Below are 19,400 nucleotides of genomic sequence, written 5' to 3' on the forward strand. Positions count from 1 at the left end.
GACCGTCCACACACCACGGAGACCGGCGCGTATTGTGATATAAATTGTGAGTGAAAAGAAGCGTCGGCGTGGCTCGGAAGTACATCCGACATTATTAAAATTCTTGCACTTGACGTACGACTTGGGGCTCACGGAGTCCATATATATAGAACAAAAGATAGAAGATGAGTACCAAATATATTTTGGACCCCGGATTAAATTACTTCAAATCGGTTAACAAATAAAATAGTCCCTTTTAATTTAATATACGATGATATGGTTGGTTAACTTGTCTTAAACAACTTATTATGTTCATGTTACAGTACTTGTCTCTATAAGCGGCACATATAATCATTTTATATTGGCGGCTACAATGATTCTTAGCTATATTTTCTGTAGATACCCGCAATTATTTAAATCAACGGAATCTAAAACTTAATGTTACTCTCCGAAATAAATTTGGAATGTACTCCCTCCGTTCCTAAATATAAGACCTTTTAGAGATTGCACTATAAACTACATACGGATGTACATAGACATATTTTAGAGTATAGATTCATTTATTTTGCTCTGTATGTAGTCTTCTAGTGAAATCCTTAAAAGGTCTTATATTTTGGAACGGAGGGAGTAAAAAGCTTATACATGCATTGCAAAGACACAACAAACTTATATATTTTATCCCCCATACCCACGCCAAAACGTTATAAAGATACATGGAAATAAAATTAATAGAATAATCTATCAACATCACCGTGCAAGCCCATTCAACTAAGTCTATTTGATTTATACTATCCGCGCATTAGACGTTAAGTACGTTTGATTTATAACATCCATCCACTAAACGTACTTCACCGCTACGCAGGAGACCCTCTCCATCCCCTATACTTAAATACATGCATGGAACTCTATAAATCACCCCGTTCCATTCGCAGAAACAAAGCAGAGCACACAGTGCACACTAATAATATCAAGTAATCTATCAAACATATGATGGCCATCTCAAAAGCTTTGATCATTGGCATCCTCGGATGCCTCTGCTTCTGCAGTTCGGTCCTTGCAGCTCGCGAGCTCAACGATGACTTGTCGATGATGGCAAGGCACGAGAGCTGGATGGTGCAGTACAATCGTGTGTACAAAGACGCTACTGAGAAGGCACATCGGTTTGAGGTGTTCAAAACCAATGTTGGGTTCATCAAGTCGTTTAACGCCGAGAACCACAAATTCTATTTGGGCATCAATCAGTTCACCGACCTCACCAACGAGGAGTTCAAGGGGACAAAGGCTAACAAGGGTTACAAACCAAACATGGATAGGGTTCCTACCGGATTCAGGTATGAGAATGTAAGTCTTGATGCACTTCCTGCAACCGTAGACTGGAGGACCAAAGGTGCAGTCACTCCCATAAAGGATCAGGGCCAATGTGGTGAGTATATTAAGGATGGGGATTTATTGCATGTATGTTTACTTTATTTAGAATGTCGCCTGACAGTATCTATTGAAACATAACCACGTGTAGGTTGTTGTTGGGCATTTTCTGCTGTTGCCGCTACGGAGGGCATCGTTAAACTCAAAACTAGCAAGCTTATTTCACTGTCGGAGCAAGAGTTGGTGGATTGTGATGTCCATGGTGAAGACCAAGGTTGTGAAGGAGGGCTCATGGATGATGCCTTTAAGTTCATAATCAAGAATGGTGGTCTCACCACCGAGTCCAACTACCCATATACCGCGGCAGATGACAAGTGCAAGAGTGGAACCAATGGTGTCGCAACCATCAAAAGCTATGAGGATGTTCCGGCCAACAACGAGGGAGCCCTCATGCAAGCCGTCGCAAGCCAACCCGTCTCGGTAGCTGTAGATGGAGGAGATATGACATTCCAGTTTTACAAAGGTGGAGTAATGACTGGCTCATGCGGCACTGACCTAGACCATGGTATTGCAGCTATTGGTTATGGCAAGATCAGCGATGGCACAAAGTATTGGTTGTTAAAGAATTCATGGGGAACAACATGGGGTGAGAACGGATATTTAAGAATGGAGAAGGACATTACCGACAAGAGAGGCATGTGTGGCCTTGCGATGGAGCCTTCTTACCCCACTGCATAGAAAGAGTGTTATATGCCACATGTCCTCATATGCACACAAATATCAAATAATTGCACACATCCACTTTAATTAAGTATAGTTTGCATGTGTATTAAATTATGTACACTAATGTCTCATACAGTATTTCATATTCCATGAATACAATGTAAATTATGCCACATATATAAAGATTGATGAAGAATTATCTTTCAGAGATTGTGAATTGTGCTGCCTCTTGTGCCTTCATGCATGCATAATGAACTATTTGAGTAGTTCTGGTTTTTTCAATAATCTTGGGACCATATAAACAATATGTGAAAATGGTGGAGTTGATTTGTAAATAAATGTCGAAGCATGAAGGTGAAATAGCCGTGAGCCCCAACGTAAAGCCCTCACGCAGGCGCCTGTTTGCAGAGCAATCGCTGCACTCTTGCCAACGTGTGGGCAACCACCATGTCATACCCTTTTGAACTTATAATTTATTTTGCATTTCTGTTTATCAATAAATCCATTTTGACTGTGTTTTACATTATTATTATTTTTTTTCTATAATGGTATTAACCCACCTCTACATCAAATGACGCACACAATCATTTTATCAGAAATGAACCAAATTCAAGTCACCAAGTAACACATAATAACAAACATAAAAATAAACAAGCGAACACAGTTTATCAGATCTAAGATTACATAGCTTATCCACATTAAAGAAAATACTCATTCCAAAGAATGACACAAACTCCCAGACAGATTTGCCCCTTCAATTCATGATAAATCTCACCCAACTAGTTTCCAAACAAATTTGGAATACTTGCTGGTGTTGCTGAATTGTATGTAAGTAACATGAATCGTCAAGGTAGTAAACGGGCATAACAGAATAAATCATGAATTGTCTCCTCTTGATCAAAAAAATGACATGTTTTTGTATATCAGACATTTGGCATACTGGTAAGTGCATCATAAATAAACGTAGGTAAGCCGTGTACAGTTAATTGAAACTCAGCTTATATTGCCCGCCGTTAAACGTGGCGGGTAGGGACACGTGGCCCGAGCTTTGTCGAGCTACCGGCAAAGACACCACATAACTGAGTGACGGGTTTTTGACCGAATCCATATGTTGAATACCCGTGAGTTTACACTCAGCACACAGCTGAACCCTCGGGCAACGACAGTATAGTATTTCCTGTTAGTGGAACACGCGCATGCATTTAAATATAATTTTTTTAGGAATTTTGCTAGGGAACTAACATACAGAGCAAAATAAATAAACCTATATTTTAAAATATATATCCGTACTTAATCTCCTAGTGAAACCTCTATAAGGATTTAGGATTTATATTTAGGAACGGAGGGAGTAGGTCTTTCATGTGTATGCATATACTACCGATGGGTACACACGCCCATGGCACCCAACCCGAATAGGCAGCCCAAACATCTATGAAAAAGAATATATGCCAGACATAGGCCGTACAACAGTGAAAGGGCAACATATGTATACCTGGGCCTGGGCCAGCATTTCTCGAAGTTCAGTGGAACACCAAATAGAAACAATATTGCATTTGCATTGTCGAGTGTTGACAGCGAGAAGAGCTGTAACTTCTCCACCTCCACGATAAAGAAAAAGGGACAAAAAAGAAAAACTTGGGACATCATCGCTACAATCCATAGATCAAAAGCATCAACTTTATACATGGAGACCTGCACGGCGAGCAACTATATGCTTATGTATCGCCATGGAAGATGGAAGGCGGACCAATCTAATGCATTTCGATCTCCTGCGTCGGTACTGTATGGTCGATGTGGCGATTATCAGATGTGCCAGACGAGCTTGCTATCTCGGCTTTGCACAGAGGGCAGAGTGCATTTATCTTGAGCCATTTGTCGACGCATTCCTTGTGGAAACAGTGTGTGCAGGGAAGTTCACGAAGCTCTTCGTTGTGTGCGTACTTGGCAAGGCAGATGCAGCAAACCTGGAAGCACAAGAAAAGGCAAACCGGTAAGTGCTTGCAACATGGAACTTGCGTTTTGCTGCAATAAGCAGGTACAGAAGATACAAAGGAACAAGACAACATACAGCATCTTCGGCAGAAAGCGACCGCTCCTTGTCAGTCCCTGCAGCTACTATACCTCCCTCTTGGCCTTCGGCTTCATTACTTGAACCATGGCGGCGCTTCTTAGTTTTGAATTTGTAAGTTGGCAAAGTATTGATGGATTCCGAGGTGGCCCCTCTTGTATTGTTTGTGTCTTCTCTGAAGCCCATGACGGATATAATGCAGGGGAGACAACAGCATATCATTGCGCAGAGGATGAAAGGCATGGCATACCCAATACAGCTGAAGGTGAGGAACACGATGCATAACCTGGTAGGAAACAACGTGAGCAACAGGGTAGAGAAACACAACATCACATCCGAAGAAACACGTACTTACCTGTACAAGTTTGGAGCATCAACAGCCGAAGAACGCCCACCGAATATCCACACATTTCCTACAACAAACCACACGGCGAAGAAACAATCCAAGGCCATCTTGAAGTGGTCAAAAAGTGCATTAATCCTGCAACCATGGGGCACCATCATCAATTATAAATTGGTTTGTATTATGTCCCATCCATAACAGAACAGAACTATGGACTTTGTAGTATTTATCATAAGTAGGTGCATGGATGGTAGGCATAAACTAGCTCCCATATACCGTAACCTAGCTGAGAGCAGCATCTAGTAATATTTTCCTGATCAAATAGCAAAAACAGCAAAGCTAGCCAGGTTTATGATGATTCAACAAAAGGTACTATGATACAGAAATGCATTTGTGAGCTGGAACAGAGTGAATTCCACATGCAAGCTACGACCATTTCATATATATAAGCAACAAACATATTGAGGACTATTCATGCAAAAAGACACAAACAATGTACCTTGGGTTAGCCAGAACTGCATTTCGTGCCGCATTCCTTCGCCTTTCTGATACACTTGCAGGGGTGGGCTCAGTCGAGTTGTTCTGCGAGGAGCCCTGAAGTGAGTGTGCTGGCTCATTCTCACCGTTCACGATATTACGGTGTATATAGCGCCAATAAAGATGTGGCAAAGTGGCAAAACAACCGACTGTGTAACCTATGACCCACTCAAACAATGGAGCTTGTGGATGTTCCTTCCTTGACAGGGATAGCACAACAATGGCAGCAACAATTTGGCTAACGTTAACGATAACTTCAACCGAAATCCATAGTCCAGAGTTCAAAGGGCTCCTATGTCGCCGACCATAGTTATCACGTCTCCTAGTGCCTGAAGCAGTGTCTGCATGAGGAGGGCCTATTGCTGATGGTGGCTGCAAGGCAGACGTTGCAGCTCTTGTTGAAGGTCTATCCACAGGATTCAGCTCTTCATGGTTCTCTCTACCAACACTGTGCGATGCCGAGGCAGAAGGACCGCTATCCCTTGGAATATCAATTACATGTTCATGACCACTTACCCCTGTTGTTTGTTCCATCCCAGATTGCATAGCGGTATGAACTTCAATTTTGAGGAATATGATAAGCTAAGCTCTTCAGTATTCAGAAGTAACAAAGGATGGAGGCAAGCTGCCACATTTCAACGCCCTCCTGCTATGTATGTTCTAACAAAGGATTTGTCTGGATGCTTCAACAGATAATCCAAAGCTTCAAACTAGTATCTCGGTTAATATAATCAATGATAGTTGGCCTGCAACCATAATAGGAAAAATGCATTAGTGTGTCACCATTTGCACACACGAAAAGAGCACAATCTTCAAAACATATGGAACCAAATGGCTACTAAAATTAATATAACACATTCACATGTATCCAGAATTTTTGCCTAAAGAAAATATGTTCTCCTCAAAAGATAAGTGTGATCAGGATGAACCAACAAAACTCTACAAATGTTAACACGTGAAAACACATATCATTATAAAGAAGTTTAATTACTTGAAGCACGGGTTAACATAGAAATAATGACAATGGGATCCGGCTGAGGCCTGGAACATGATGCCTCTTGCAATGGAAGATAGGGATGTAAAGCGACGATAAATACGCCTAGGGTAATATAACCTATGACATAGTGAAGACAGACAATTGTGTGCATATGGGTGAAGTGAGCAAGGCAAGGAACAGCAAAGCTCAGCCTAGATTAACCCCATTTCAGGAACAGCCTAACAATCGAAACCCAATTTCTAATTTGCATCACCACTTTTAGAACTTGCAACTGAGTAGATTGTGATTTCTTTATAGACTGGGACCGAGGGATAACAACAGTAAATCAAGCAAGTGATGATTCGTGTTGCGTAGTACAGCATAAAGTTGCCATTATAGCCAACACTATGAAGCTATGTGGGTAGCTTATCACAGGTTCACAGTACAATGAAATACAAGTTGCTATTTCATCTGAGTAGAGCTCAATTTTAAATCCTCAAAGACAAGGCTAATAGGCAACAACATCAAACTCAAGAGATAGATATCAAAATAGTAAAGCACTAGCAGATTGTAGCTGGTAGTAGACCTCTACTAGGTTACCACCACACTAGTTGAACTACATAATAATAAGGTTCGATCCAAATAGACATAGTGTAGTGAAATGCAACGGATTAGTTGGGTCATGGCACAACATTGAAGACCATTTCACATCTACCAGAACTAATTATGTCAAAATATTGCTATAAGCTAACAAACTAAACGCCAAGTGCAATTCATAGAAGCATTAAATATAGAAGAAACCAGTGAACACTGTGAAATGATGGTAATCAGCAATCACGTGAGCCACATAGGAGCATGATCCAAATAGGCATCACTAGCACTTAAACCCTGAACAGCAATGCATAAACAAAACACTACACATGAAAACTGCCAAAAACAAACCAGAGACCGTTCCAATAATAGGCACAACGACCGAAAGTTCTTCACCCCATAATCAACTACACGATGACTATAAGATATTGCAACATCGCCGCAAATTACCAATACCAATATTACACGGACCGTACTACATTGACAGCAGAACACCTAAATTTGAGAATTCTCGCAGATCCGGTCAATCGAGGGCGTGCCAGCACAAGAGCCACCCCCGATTTGACAAACAAATCGTCCGATCCGCACAAACAAATCGCACGGGAGAGATGATTGAGGGATGAGATCGTTACCGCAGCCTTGGAGCAGCGCCTATAAGAGTAGATCGACGGACAGACAGCCGGCACTCCTCTGGAGCAAACCCGGCGAAGTGAACGCCGACGGCGTGAGGAGCAGCGGCGGGGAGGGGGAGGCGACGCCGGGTAGACCTGACGGAGCTGGCGGCGGGGAGAGGACTGAAACGGGGAGCACGAGAAGGCGACTGTGAGGACGGCGACGAGGAGGAGTAAGCGCGGGTGCGAAGAAGGGGGGAGTGTCAACCCTAACCTGTCTACTACTCACTGTGCAAGGCAGCTGGCGCGGCGCGCGAGGAGAGGGAGGACGGCGGAATCCGGCCACCGGGCGGCGCGAAGAGTGCAGCGGGGCAGGTCGGCTGCGCGCGGCGGCGATCGGGCGGGCGGGCGGGCGGCGGCGAGGAGTGGGCTGGGTGCGGTGGGGTGGGGGAGGGCGGAGACGAGGAGGGGTTGGTGGCCAGGGTCTTAACCCATCTCGGATTGGGGAATGTGATGGAGGATGATGACGATGCCTTCGCCTTCCCGCAAAGCGGGTGCGGCGAGCGGGCCGGAATGGGCCGCCAGGGCCTCGCGTTTCCGTAAATGGGTACGCGCCGGCCGCGCTCGGGCCGCTAGCGGACAGCAGGCGGGCCGGTGCCCGGTGATCCCTCGCACGGCGGCCGGGCCTAACCTAACCTCGCCGGAAATGGGAAGATGCCGCTCTCGAGTGGAGACGCGTCTTTATTATTACTATTATATATACTCCCTCCGTTTCTACAGATTGTACTATAAACTACATACGGATGTACATAGACATATTTTAGAGTATAGATTCATTCATTTTGCTCCGTATATGGTTTCATAGTTAAATCCCTAAAATGTCTTATATTTTGACACGGAGGGAGTATAAAAGAAAGATTTTGGTCCTAAAAAAGTATAAAAAAGGGAAGATGGATTCTCAAACAAAAAGAAAATGAAGACGCGTCTGCTGACGCAACGGTATTGGAAAGTTCGGTTGGCTTCCTGCGTTGCGGTATGACATCGTCCTCATCGTCACCGGTTAGGCGATTAGTGTAATATACTGATTGACCGTGAACTAAAACACTTTCAAATGAACTACGTAGGTTTGATTTCAATAAGGGACACTAGTACATTTCATAATAGCATTGTCAGAGCAACTCCAACGAGGCGACCCATTTTGTTTGTCGCCGTCCGTTTGGATCCGCGCGGATAAAATGTTGGTCCAACGTGTCGATCCAAACGAACGCGCGTCCACTTTTTGTCCGTGTGTCGACCCATTTCCGGCTTAATTTTAAGCCTGATTTACGTCGTCGAAGCGGACGCGCGCGGCGCGCGCTTACTTTCCTCCCTCGCACGCAAGTCGGCGACAAAACGACCACTTTTTTCCTTAATTTTCCCAAACTCTCACGCTCGCTCCGACGCCCGCTCCCACCGTCATGGACGACGACTTCGAGGTCGCCGCCGCCATTGCCTCAATGGCCACGTCCGGCGCCGCCGCCGAAGCCAGAGAACTCCCCCCCCCCCCCCCGCGCGCGCGGGCGCGCAAGGCCGGGGCGCCGCCCAAGAAAAAGAAGAAGGAGTTGACGCACGAGGAGCGGGACGTGGAGTCGAACAAGAGGAAGGCCCGAAGGCACGCGCAGGATGCAAGGGTCGAGGCGGCTGCTGCCATCGTCGTGCAGCAGGAAGACAGCAATGCTCGATGAAGGCGGCAACTATGGAGGCCTTGTTGTACCTAGGGTAAACCCTAGCCAGCACGGGTTTGTCAACGCCGCCGTTGCCGCAGCCGCGGCCAGCACGGGCCCGTTAGCATATCCTCGAATGATGCTGCGAGAGTCGTTGCGCGCGTCTTGCACTCAGTCGATTTCCGGCTTCCACCTCTACTAGCAAGGCAGCCGCTTCTTCGGGGAATGCTCGCCGGAGGTGAGCATCGTAGCTCCTTCCATTCCTGTGTCGATGACCATCGACATCAACGCCGCGTTGCTGGCAGGCGGATCATCATCGATAGGCATGAGAAAACTGCAGCGCGAGATGCCAGCCCACATGCTCACCGGCGCCTGCAATCTGTTCGACGAAATGTTGGTGGCCGTCGACGGTGACACGTCCAACTGTTTCCTCGAGAACATGATCTTTGAAGGTGCGTCGGTGGCTGGTGCGTACGATCCCGATGAGACCCAAAGCCAGGACGACCGAGCGTCGTTCACGCAAGCCACCAATGATCTACATGACGCCTTCATGCAAGATCAGGCCGGCCTAGACGGCTTCCCGCGTGATAAGCAAGAACGACTTGAGGGAGTAGAAGCACCGCAAGAAAAGGAAGAGAAAATGCACGCCTTCATGGAAATCCAAAGGAGGAGGCTCGAGATGAACCCGGAGAGGCAAGCCAAGATGTTTGAGTTGGAGGAGACGAAGCAAGCCAAGATGCTCGAGATCGAGGCCACCAATGATAGGATCAAGACGAAAGAAGTGGCCCACGCAAGCATGAAGACGAGTGCAGAGATCATGAAGGTTGATCTGAACAACGTGTCGCCGAGGAAGAGGCTATGGTTCGAGAAGATGCAGGCCAAAATGTTCAAGTTCGACCAGTTGTGATCTGCGGTGGAGATCACGAAACCTTTTTTGTATGTCGACAAATGTGCTAGCATGATCACAAGCCGATATGGCGTGGTCGAATTTGACGTGCTCGCATGTGTACTGGCCGCTGACAAGTGTGCCAACATAAAATGCGTGGTGATTCAATGTAGGCTAGCAATGTATGCCGGCCGCTCGTATGATGCCGACATGAACTTTTGGGCGTTGGCATGCTGGTTTGTTTTATCTAATGTACGGACATACAATGGGTCGCCAGCTCTGAACGCGCGGCCGATAAAAAAACGGACGAACCACAACGGACGGCCGACCCAAATAAAGAAAAAGGAAATAAAACCGCGGTCCATTTAGGTTGACCGGGTTGAATTGCTTTCATTATGGCAATATCACTGCAAGTGTCTCGCTTTTACTATGAAATGCCGCTGCTAGGCACACCTACTACGTACCAGCTACAGAAAAATAGATGCACCCACCTGCTACGAACATACCCTTTGTTTCTGTTTTCGCTGTAAAAATGTCGTTGCACCCAACTCCTGACAGTAGTTGTTTAAGAGAATACAACAGAAAATTAGAGATTAGTGATTTCTTATACTAAGAAATTGGAGGTTTTCTATGGGGAAGAAGAAATTAAAGTGTTTTTTAATATTAGATTTTTTTTATGTGTGTGCGCACGCGCGAGATAAGGAATAATATGGGCCGGTTTATCACATGCAAGCCCTTGTGTGCACAACTTATGCTTTACACGGCATCATCCCATTTTACTAGCCAAATCGAAGCTGCCGAAATTCAACATGGAGCTTAATAATGCATGCTTGCGTACTGGGAAGAACATGAGGGAACTATGTCAAACCGAAAACGGCAGGGTTTGTATCAGCTGCATTGATTCATAATTACGCATCGCCTCTCGCACCCGTCCCGCTCGCTGCTTTTGTGTCGGTCTAGTGTAGGGTGTGTTTAGTTCAGGGACGAAGTGAAATGAAATGTCATGGTTCCGTTCCATTGGAATGGGTCGGTTCCGTCTTTATGTTTGGTAGGAGTACCTGCGAGGAATGGATGGTTATGTTTTCGTGTTTGGTTTGAGAGATGGAATGCCATAGAATAGAATGGTTATGCAGTGCAAAACAAATCAAAATTTTAGGTAACCATTGTTGTCCATGAGAAAGGAAACGAGAAGAACTCCTAGCCACTGAAGATGGGCACCTCACGTGACCCCGACCTCCATGACTGGCTGAAGAAGTCGACTAAGAGGGCTGCCCTGCCTCCCTGCTCAGCTGAAGAAAACGAGTGGATGGCGGCGGCGGAGAGGGGAGACAGGGAGTGGATGGCAGCGCCCGGAGAGGGGGAGACGAGGATTGGCTGGTGGCACCGAAGAGGGGGAGACGTGGAGTGGCTGGCGGCGCCGGAGAGGGGGAGTGGCTGGCGACGTCGAAGAGGGGGAGACGGGGACTGGATGACCGAGGCGCATATCAGGTGCGGGAGGGGGGGCGCTGATACGGGGTGGCGCCGGGGAGGAGAGGTTGCGGGAGGGTGGCGGCGCGGGGCTGAGGCGGGGGAGAGCGAGGGGATAGGGTGCGGGAGAGCTTGCAACAGCGAGCAAGGGACTCGTTCCTTATCGTCCGCTCGATTGCGAGGTATGCCTCGGTTCCGCATATTCAAGGAATATTTGTTTTTTAGGGACTGGTCAGTTTCGATCCATTCGACAACTAAATACATGAATGGGTTCTCGAAACGGGTTCGATCCATGACATTCTATCCCATGACAACAACCAAACACATCCTAAGGATGCTCGAGGAGCGATGGTGCACCGGTTTTTCTTCGGTTTTCACTATCTTTTTCTTTATTAGCTTTCTTTGTTTCTTTTTTTTTTTGGTTATTTTAAGTCAGTTTTCATCAAATTTCTTTGTTTCTTTCCCGTTAATTTCATATTTTTTCAATGCATGTCTAATTATTCATGCACATGTTACATTTTGTGTATACAGCCTGATCTTTTTAATACATTTTCTAACTTTTTAAAATGAATAACCATCATTTTTTAATTTTGAGTATTAACGCATACCTTTTTTCATACAGATTGTGTACTGTTCAGATACATAAGGAACATTTAATATGTATATATAACATTTTCAACAAAAAATACCAGCATTATTTTCGAATATAGTTCAGATGTCCCTGTTTTTCCTTAATGTTATGCATTTTTTATATATACATATGATACATGTTCATGAAAAATGTATTTTAAAAATAAATTACTAAAACACATATGATACATAAGAAACATTTAATATACTTTTCCTCCCCATATTTTGGGCTCATATGGAACATTTAATATAGCACCAAAGAAAAAAAATACATATGATACATAAGGAACATTTAATATACCACCAAAGAAAAAAAACATATGATACATAAGGAACATTTAATATGTATATATATGTTTTGATCTCTACTTTTACATACATATTTTACATTTTTATGCGTCTGAAACATGTTTTATACATATTTAAAATACATGGTTAACATATTTTCAAAACACTTGTTTATGCACAAGTTTAGATGTTTGTCAAATATTTTAAAATACACGTAAACCCATTTTCAAATGATATAAAACATTTTTATAAATCATTTTTGTACATTGAGTTTTTCACGAACATATTTTGGGCATGCCCGGACATTCTTTTAACACATAAACATTGAACTGCGCTAACAATTTTTTACGCTGCGCACAGATTTTTTAAATTAAACGTCTCTATAATTTTGCAAGTTGGTTTAAGTTTTGGAATATATGTATTTTATGATAATTACCCATAAATATGAACAAAGGATAACATGAAAACAAAATAATGAAAAACAGAAAACAAAACAAACTAACCTAGGTTGGCCAACAACGAGGGAAGGCAGGGCTGCTTGAGGCAAGATCTCCTTCCGGGTTGCAATAAGGTCTCACCTCACGCGAAAGCTATGTCTCACACTAAGCAAGACAAGAGATGCTCCCGCTGAAGGAAAAAAGCCTCACTATAAGACTGGGCCGGGCCATCAGCACACTTCTAAAAAAAGAGGATAAAAAGATGCAGAAGCGGGGAATTAGTATCACGAGAATAGGAGATGGGGGTTCAATAGAGATTTGGTCACAAAACTGGATCCCGAGAGATCATGGCATGAGGTTGATTGTATGTTTGGGTCAGGATCCGCCGACTTTGGTAGATGAGCTATGTTAAATCGGCGTACAAAATGCTTTGGTAGATGAAGAAGAAAGGGGGAAATTTGCATGCAAATAGAGCTTCGGTCTCTAATCAATCTTCTAATGAGAAGGTATGGTCTTCATTGAGGAACACAAAGGTCGCATCCAAGATCAGGTGATTAGAGGTTTAACATGACATTCTTGTGGTGATTAGAAGTTTAACACGGCATTCCTTGCCAACTGAAGATGTGAACAATCATGAAAAGATGAGCATCATGGATAACTGTCATTTATGCGACAATAATGACTCATGGTGACACTCGTTGTTCGAATGATCGATGGGGCACTGAGTTTGGGCTCTGATGGATGAGAAAATCATTGAAATAATAGTTGTAGCAGCGGAGCCGGGTGCCAAGATTGGTTATTTCATGTGCAACGATCATTTTCGCATGCTTAGTTCGTGGAATTAGTTATGACCATGTGGGATATGGACTACTAGGAGGAAAGTGATTCATGAAGAAACCTTCCAAAGTCCTCTAGCAACGCATAGTTTCGTCAAACTTTCATATACGATTTCGAGAGTATTGAGGTGCTCGTCCGTTCAGTAGCGCCCAAGCCATCGGAAAGAAGAGCGATGATGTCTAGTTTGTCCTAGAAACCAACAACGGATTACATGAATATTACGCTGGATGCTGGAGTTGTTGAACGTCCTTCTTCAGGTAACTAGTGTTGGCTTTCTCAAGTTTTTTCTTCTTCTTTTTTCTATTTCTTTTTTATTCTCTGTTTTTTCTAATCCTTTATTGTTTTGTTTCTTTAGTTTTAATTTTCCTTTCATTTTTTCTATTTTTCTCTTTTTTGTTTCCTTGGTTCTTTTTGTGTTTATCATTCAACAATTTTTTGTATATGACAATAACATTTTTTAATACATGTTTACATAATTCCAATAACATTTCACATTTTCTTAATATATGATCAACATTTTCTCTACACATTTTTAACTTTTTTCAATGCTTGATTATGATTTTTGTATGCAAGATTAACATTTTTTAAATACATGACAACCACATTTTCTATACATTTTTTAGTTCTTGATTAACAGTTTCAGATAAATATATTAACATTTTTTAATACATGCTCAACATTTCTTCAATACACATTTAACATTTTTCAAACACCTGGTTAACATTGTTGAAACACTAGCTCAACATTTTTACCATACATGATAAAAATAATCATTATTTTTAGAACATGCTCAACAATTTTTTAGACACATTTTTCAAAGGCTTCATTAATATTTTTCATATACGTTTTCAATATTTGTTAAATACTTGACTAATTTGTAAACATGATCAACATTTTTTCCTATAAATGTTCAACATTTTACGAATTATTGATTAACATTTTTTTAATATTTTTTCAACACGTCTCAAATGTGTTTTGTAGAGTGTTTTTTGTAATATATATATAAATAATATTTTAAAGTGTAAACAAAGTGTAAAAACAAAGCAAAAATACAAAAATTAGAACAAAAAGAAAAGGTAGTGGCTTGTTGCGCGCATGGGCAGGCCCGCCCTAATCACTCCTTCAGCGAGTCCGAGCTGGACTCGTTGAAGGCGAGATATAGGGGCGTCCCTAATCTCAAAGGTGCCCCCTGGTCGCTATTGTAGAGCCGCCCGAAGTAGCTTGACGTTTGTTCGTTCGTTTCTCTTCTCCCGTACCTGGTCAAACGGGCGGTCCGGCACGACACGGACACGGCCCGCAGGGACACGTTTAGCAATCGTTGTCGAGTTGTGCCATGTTAGCACATGTGTTACGATCTTCACGTCTAAGCATGACCTGATTACTAAACAGTCCGACACGTCGTCCCGTTTAGCATGTTGAGCTACATTTTTTTTGATCTGATGTGTTTATTTTTAGGCCTATTAGGTTGTATTATATATAATAAACATGTCGTGTCGTGCTAGCCCTTGTATCCAGCTTCTAGATTCAGGCACAATCCAAGGCGGGCCGCGTGCCTGGCACAACCTGTTTAGGTTGTGTCGTGCCTAGCCCATGACGGGCCGCACCGGTGTAATCGTGGGCTGGCCTGGCTGGCCCAACCCGTTTGGCCAACTATCTCTTATTCGCTTCTTCTTTAGTCTTTCTTCTTTTTGTCTTTTACTTTTGTTTAGATTTCGGCAAACATTCCAAAAATGACATTTTGCTTGGATAATAATTCACCGTGTGCATTTGAAAAATGCTAACACGTTGTTAATAACCGATCAACTTTTAAAATATGTTTATGACCTTTAAAAAATGTTCACACGTTCCAACAAATGATGATAGCATTTAATAAAAATATATATCCAATGTATAAAAATGTTCAAATAATTGTATAATATTTCAATCCAAAAATATATATGGCGTTCAAGAAAGTGCTCAATGCTCATGCGTTTGAAAAATATGTTAGTGACATTTAGAAATATGTTTATACAATGCAATAAAAATCCTCATGTGGTTTCTAGAAAATCCTTTGTATCGATCAATTTTTTTTTGTACTGTGTTAAAATAAACATTCCATGATACTTTTTTTTTCGTTACTAGTAGTATAACGATGCAGCCCTTAAAAAACAGCACATCAAACCCGCAAAAAATATTAAAAAAAAAATAGCACATGACGTGAAACTAGCAGAAGTTGGTGATTGCTCCCCGTCACACGTCGCTGCGAGTTGCGAGCAGCCGCAGCGTAGTGATGCTTCCCACGTGTCCGAATGAACGCTTGTGTAACATGCTTTGTCAGCAGCTCATCGGACAGCGCCGCTCGGCCCGGCAAAGTGTAGGTGCAGAGGGAAACAGACGGGACAAGCGATGTGTGTTGTGCCGGGTAAACCAGGCCAGCTTTTGCCGGGTTCATGATGTTATCGCGTACCTGTACCTCGTCTCACAGTCGCTGCTTTTGCCAGCATGATGTGCCTACGAGGCAAGACAACCGGCAGCCTAGACTCGGTCGACACGGTCGGGGCAGATGCTCCATGCTGTCCGTCCGGCGCGACCGGATGGGATGTGCTTCTCCCTCCTACGTTGTAAAAAGTTGGGGCCTTGTCGGTCACTTGCGCAATCATGCTACGAGCAGGGTGAAGTGGTGCAACATCGCACACTCAAAAATATTGATGAAGTCGTAGTGTTTGTTAGATTCACTAGATCGTGTGGGCTAGCAGAATCAGACAGCAGGGATGGTGGAATTACCTTGTCCTGCACTTAAGGTGCTTCCGTCGGCGTTTATCGATGACGTGGTGACAGCAACAACGATAGAGAGAGGTGTGGTGGCGGCGGTGTTTTCCGTAAACACTGCGATAATCCTAGATCGGAAGGGATGTCGGTGTAGTGTCTGACGACGCGGTGAATCTCGTACCGTGCGTCCCGGCCTCCACCTTTTTTATTTATAGCACATGCAAGAGTTTGTTGGGCCTCCTTCAGCTGACAATCCAACCCAGTTAACAACAAGTAATCTGTACAGAAAGTAATATGTACATGTCTACACGAGACCACCGACTCCTCCGAAAGGAAATAGATCGACCCCTCCCATCTCTTCGTTTCTCAAAAGTGTGTGGCGGAGGGAGTTGGAGGGGATTGAGGGGAGACGGCGAGTGAAGGAACTGGGCGACCAGAGGCTGGCTGCTGGCCGGCGGCCAGCGAGGGGCGCAGTCTACTCGTCCCATCCTTCCTCTCTGTGAGCAATTCCTTCGGTAAAAGATTGCATGCTATATAACTAATCTGGGCTACTCAGGATTGATATGACTAGATGATGAGATTGCTTATTAAATAAGTGAACATGTTCCTTCGGATATTTAGGGGATTTTCCATTAAGGATTGATATGAATATATGAACTTGTTGTGGAGGCCTATAGCCTGTAGGCGTACGTGCCGATTTCTCTGTTTCATCAGCTTGTACGTGCCCTCAAAGGGAATGTTGTTCATGTGGTGATCTTGTACACTATAAAGAAAAAAAATGGCTGTTGGAAATTATAGAAACGGTAACTATGTAAGACGTCGCAACCTGCAATATTTCTACCTCCTGGTTGCCTCATAAGATGCAAATTTATTGATGTGTGATTTGTGGTTTTTCTGCTCGTGTAAGGGGAAGAAATAGTATATCACTGATTCCATTTTACTTAACTGTAGACTTCATATTTGATAATACATATATGCAGCTCGTGGTAGCTCGTTTTCTAATTTGATTGTGTGACAATCACGTTCATGGACATGACGAATCCTCTACTTATCTAAACAAGGCCAACTTTATGATGGACATGGAAGTTATTCAAGGCAATTGATGCTAACAATATTATTGGAATATTTATTGTAATGTAGTCGGTATGTTCTTCACAGCATTGTCCGTATGTTCCACCTGACCATCTCTATTCTTGCAAGCTTTCAATTTTGAATATATTCACATTTCATAAATAAGTTTATTTTAATCACAAATTCATTTTTTATGTTGTAGTGTCTTCTAGGACTTTGGCAACGTGGTGAGTTTGCCTTTGTGCAAAGCTCATTATGTCTGTTTTTCGCAAAGTTTAACAAGTGAGAGATGCTTTTGACCGTGGCAAAAAATGTTAAGTGAGAGATGCTTTTGACCGTGGTGGAAGAAATTGCACAATGACACCTGGTATGAATAGCTTTACTTTAGATTACACTTCTTGTAGTGCTTATGTTTTAACTTTATTTTTAATGTGGATTTGTTGTTTGAAAGATTGATGTTATATTATACGTTATGTATCTGAATACCCGAATTTTCATTTTCTAGATTATAGAGTTAGACTCAACTTGCCCAGGCTCCAAAAAAGTTCGGGCTCCGCCACTGCCCCAGCAATCATAATGGGTTGGACGCATCAGATTAGGACCCATGGATCAAGGGTCCGGTGGGTCGTTGGGTCCATGCGGAAGAGATCAACCTAACAATGTTTTCCATGTTGATTTTACCCATCGGTTTAAATCAAATCTCACGGCGAGGTAAAGTATCATGTGTTTAGTGAGGCGAGCTTGCCGATACACGAATAAATTTTGTGACTGATGGATGGCGTAGAGCCATAGAGCCTCATCTGTCGGCCGGGTGAGGTGAAGGTACCCTCGTGCGTGCCAATTGCAAGCTCCTTTTCTCCCGATGTCAGCGTGGGGTTAACTGAATTACTGTGCCGGAACCCCACGCCTCGGTGTCTCACTCCGCATTGGTTTTATTTATATCCCCACGCCATGTCGTCGTCGGCGAGCGGCTTCGTGCGCTGAACCTTGCCGACGCCCGATCAGCCCGGCCCCGCGCGCGCCCCGCAAGTGCAGCAATGCAACAAAAACCGCCGTACGTGCGCCCACGCAGCGCACGGCGGCGCACGGCTCCAGGGCTCGCCGCCCCGTCCATCCAGCCAGCCGTCTCGCCCGTCGGTACGTCGCCGTGGATCGCAGGGCAGCCGCCGACTGATCGACCTCGACTAGGCGGCATCAAATCGGAAAAGGCGTCCGGCTCCGTGTCGGCATCGCATATGTAGGTGACGCCCGGCCACTCTCATCCTTGTCCCTGGATCGGGGCCCCTCCGTCACGGTTCACGACACGACGCCACGGCCGTCGCCGTCGTCCACGACGCCCCGTGCGTCTGCGATGTGGCCGCCCGCTCACCGAAGCCGGGAGACAGACGTACGCCTGCCGATGCGCGGGACGCACGCACGCACGCACGCACCGGACACGCCGCCCAGAAGCGACGGACATGGACAGGGCGTACGTGCGTACTAGAGTTTTTAATTTGTTTCGCCGCTCCATGGGCTGGAAGGATGCACGCACGGCCGTTCCGGCCGGCCATCACCGGAGCAGCGCCTAAGTACGTAGCGTGCTGCCGAGGCGAGCGAGTGACGGACCGGTGAGGTGATGCCAGCGTCGCGCTCGCGCCCTTCATCACCCTTCCCTACGTCGGCAGCAAGCCTCCATCATCGCCGCTGGAATTTGCCGTCACGACAGCTACATTTCTTTAGCACAATCGCGACAGTTACATGCATGTATGTAGGCGCATTTACTTTCTCCTTGTTTAATCGGCAATTTCCCTTTTATTCCAGGGCATGGAAAACGGCCTTTCGATCGGGACGCATGAAAGGAGATTTTGTTTTGTTTCACGACAGCTCGTGGTTGTGGGTCCTTGAGTTTTAAAAAACTGCTGCGAATATGATCTTGTGTGAAAAGATTATGTCATGACGACGAATCGCGGGTGGAGCTGCTGCCTCATTGACGCCGATAGCTAGATATATGCATGATAATTCGCATACGTACATACGCCGAAAGCTAACGGAACCAATTGCCCTGCCACTAGCCAGCTCTTATCAACATCCATAAAGCATGTGGCAAAAACACCCATAAAGCATGTGGTAAAAGGTTATTATCCTGCCAATTTTATCCATT

At 44.3% G+C, this 19,400-nt stretch overlaps 2 protein-coding genes across 4 annotated transcripts; one reads left to right on the plus strand and one right to left on the minus strand.

The window, feature by feature from the left end:
• Positions 1-919: 919 nt before the first annotated feature.
• On the plus strand, positions 920-2,082 carry LOC123400980 (senescence-specific cysteine protease SAG39). The gene is made up of 2 exons (XM_045094696.1): positions 920-1,402; positions 1,496-2,082. Exons 1-2 carry the CDS (start codon positions 967-969, stop codon positions 2,080-2,082), a joined length of 1,023 nt encoding a protein of 340 aa, XP_044950631.1. The 5' UTR covers positions 920-966.
• A 1,455-nt stretch (positions 2,083-3,537) lies between these two features.
• LOC123401607 (E3 ubiquitin-protein ligase At1g63170-like) lies at positions 3,538-7,715 on the minus strand. 3 transcript variants are annotated; one of them, XM_045095438.1, is made up of 6 exons: positions 7,483-7,715; positions 7,215-7,376; positions 4,978-5,761; positions 4,491-4,616; positions 4,136-4,421; positions 3,538-4,031 (listed from the first exon to the last, which is right to left on the minus strand). In XM_045095438.1, the coding sequence occupies exons 3-6, from the start codon at positions 5,559-5,561 to the stop codon at positions 3,819-3,821; spliced, it is 1,209 nt and encodes a 402-aa protein (XP_044951373.1). In that variant the 5' UTR covers positions 5,562-5,761; positions 7,215-7,376; positions 7,483-7,715; the 3' UTR covers positions 3,538-3,818. The 3 variants fall into 3 exon arrangements, with proteins under 3 accessions (XP_044951373.1, XP_044951372.1, XP_044951371.1); XM_045095437.1 differs by having other exon boundaries at positions 7,468-7,693; XM_045095436.1 differs by having other exon boundaries at positions 7,215-7,684.
• Between the last annotated feature and the right edge of the window lie 11,685 nt (positions 7,716-19,400).

Source organism: Hordeum vulgare, chromosome 6H (assembly GCF_904849725.1).
Source record: "Hordeum vulgare subsp. vulgare chromosome 6H, MorexV3_pseudomolecules_assembly, whole genome shotgun sequence".
NCBI classification, from domain to species: domain Eukaryota; kingdom Viridiplantae; phylum Streptophyta; class Magnoliopsida; order Poales; family Poaceae; genus Hordeum; species Hordeum vulgare.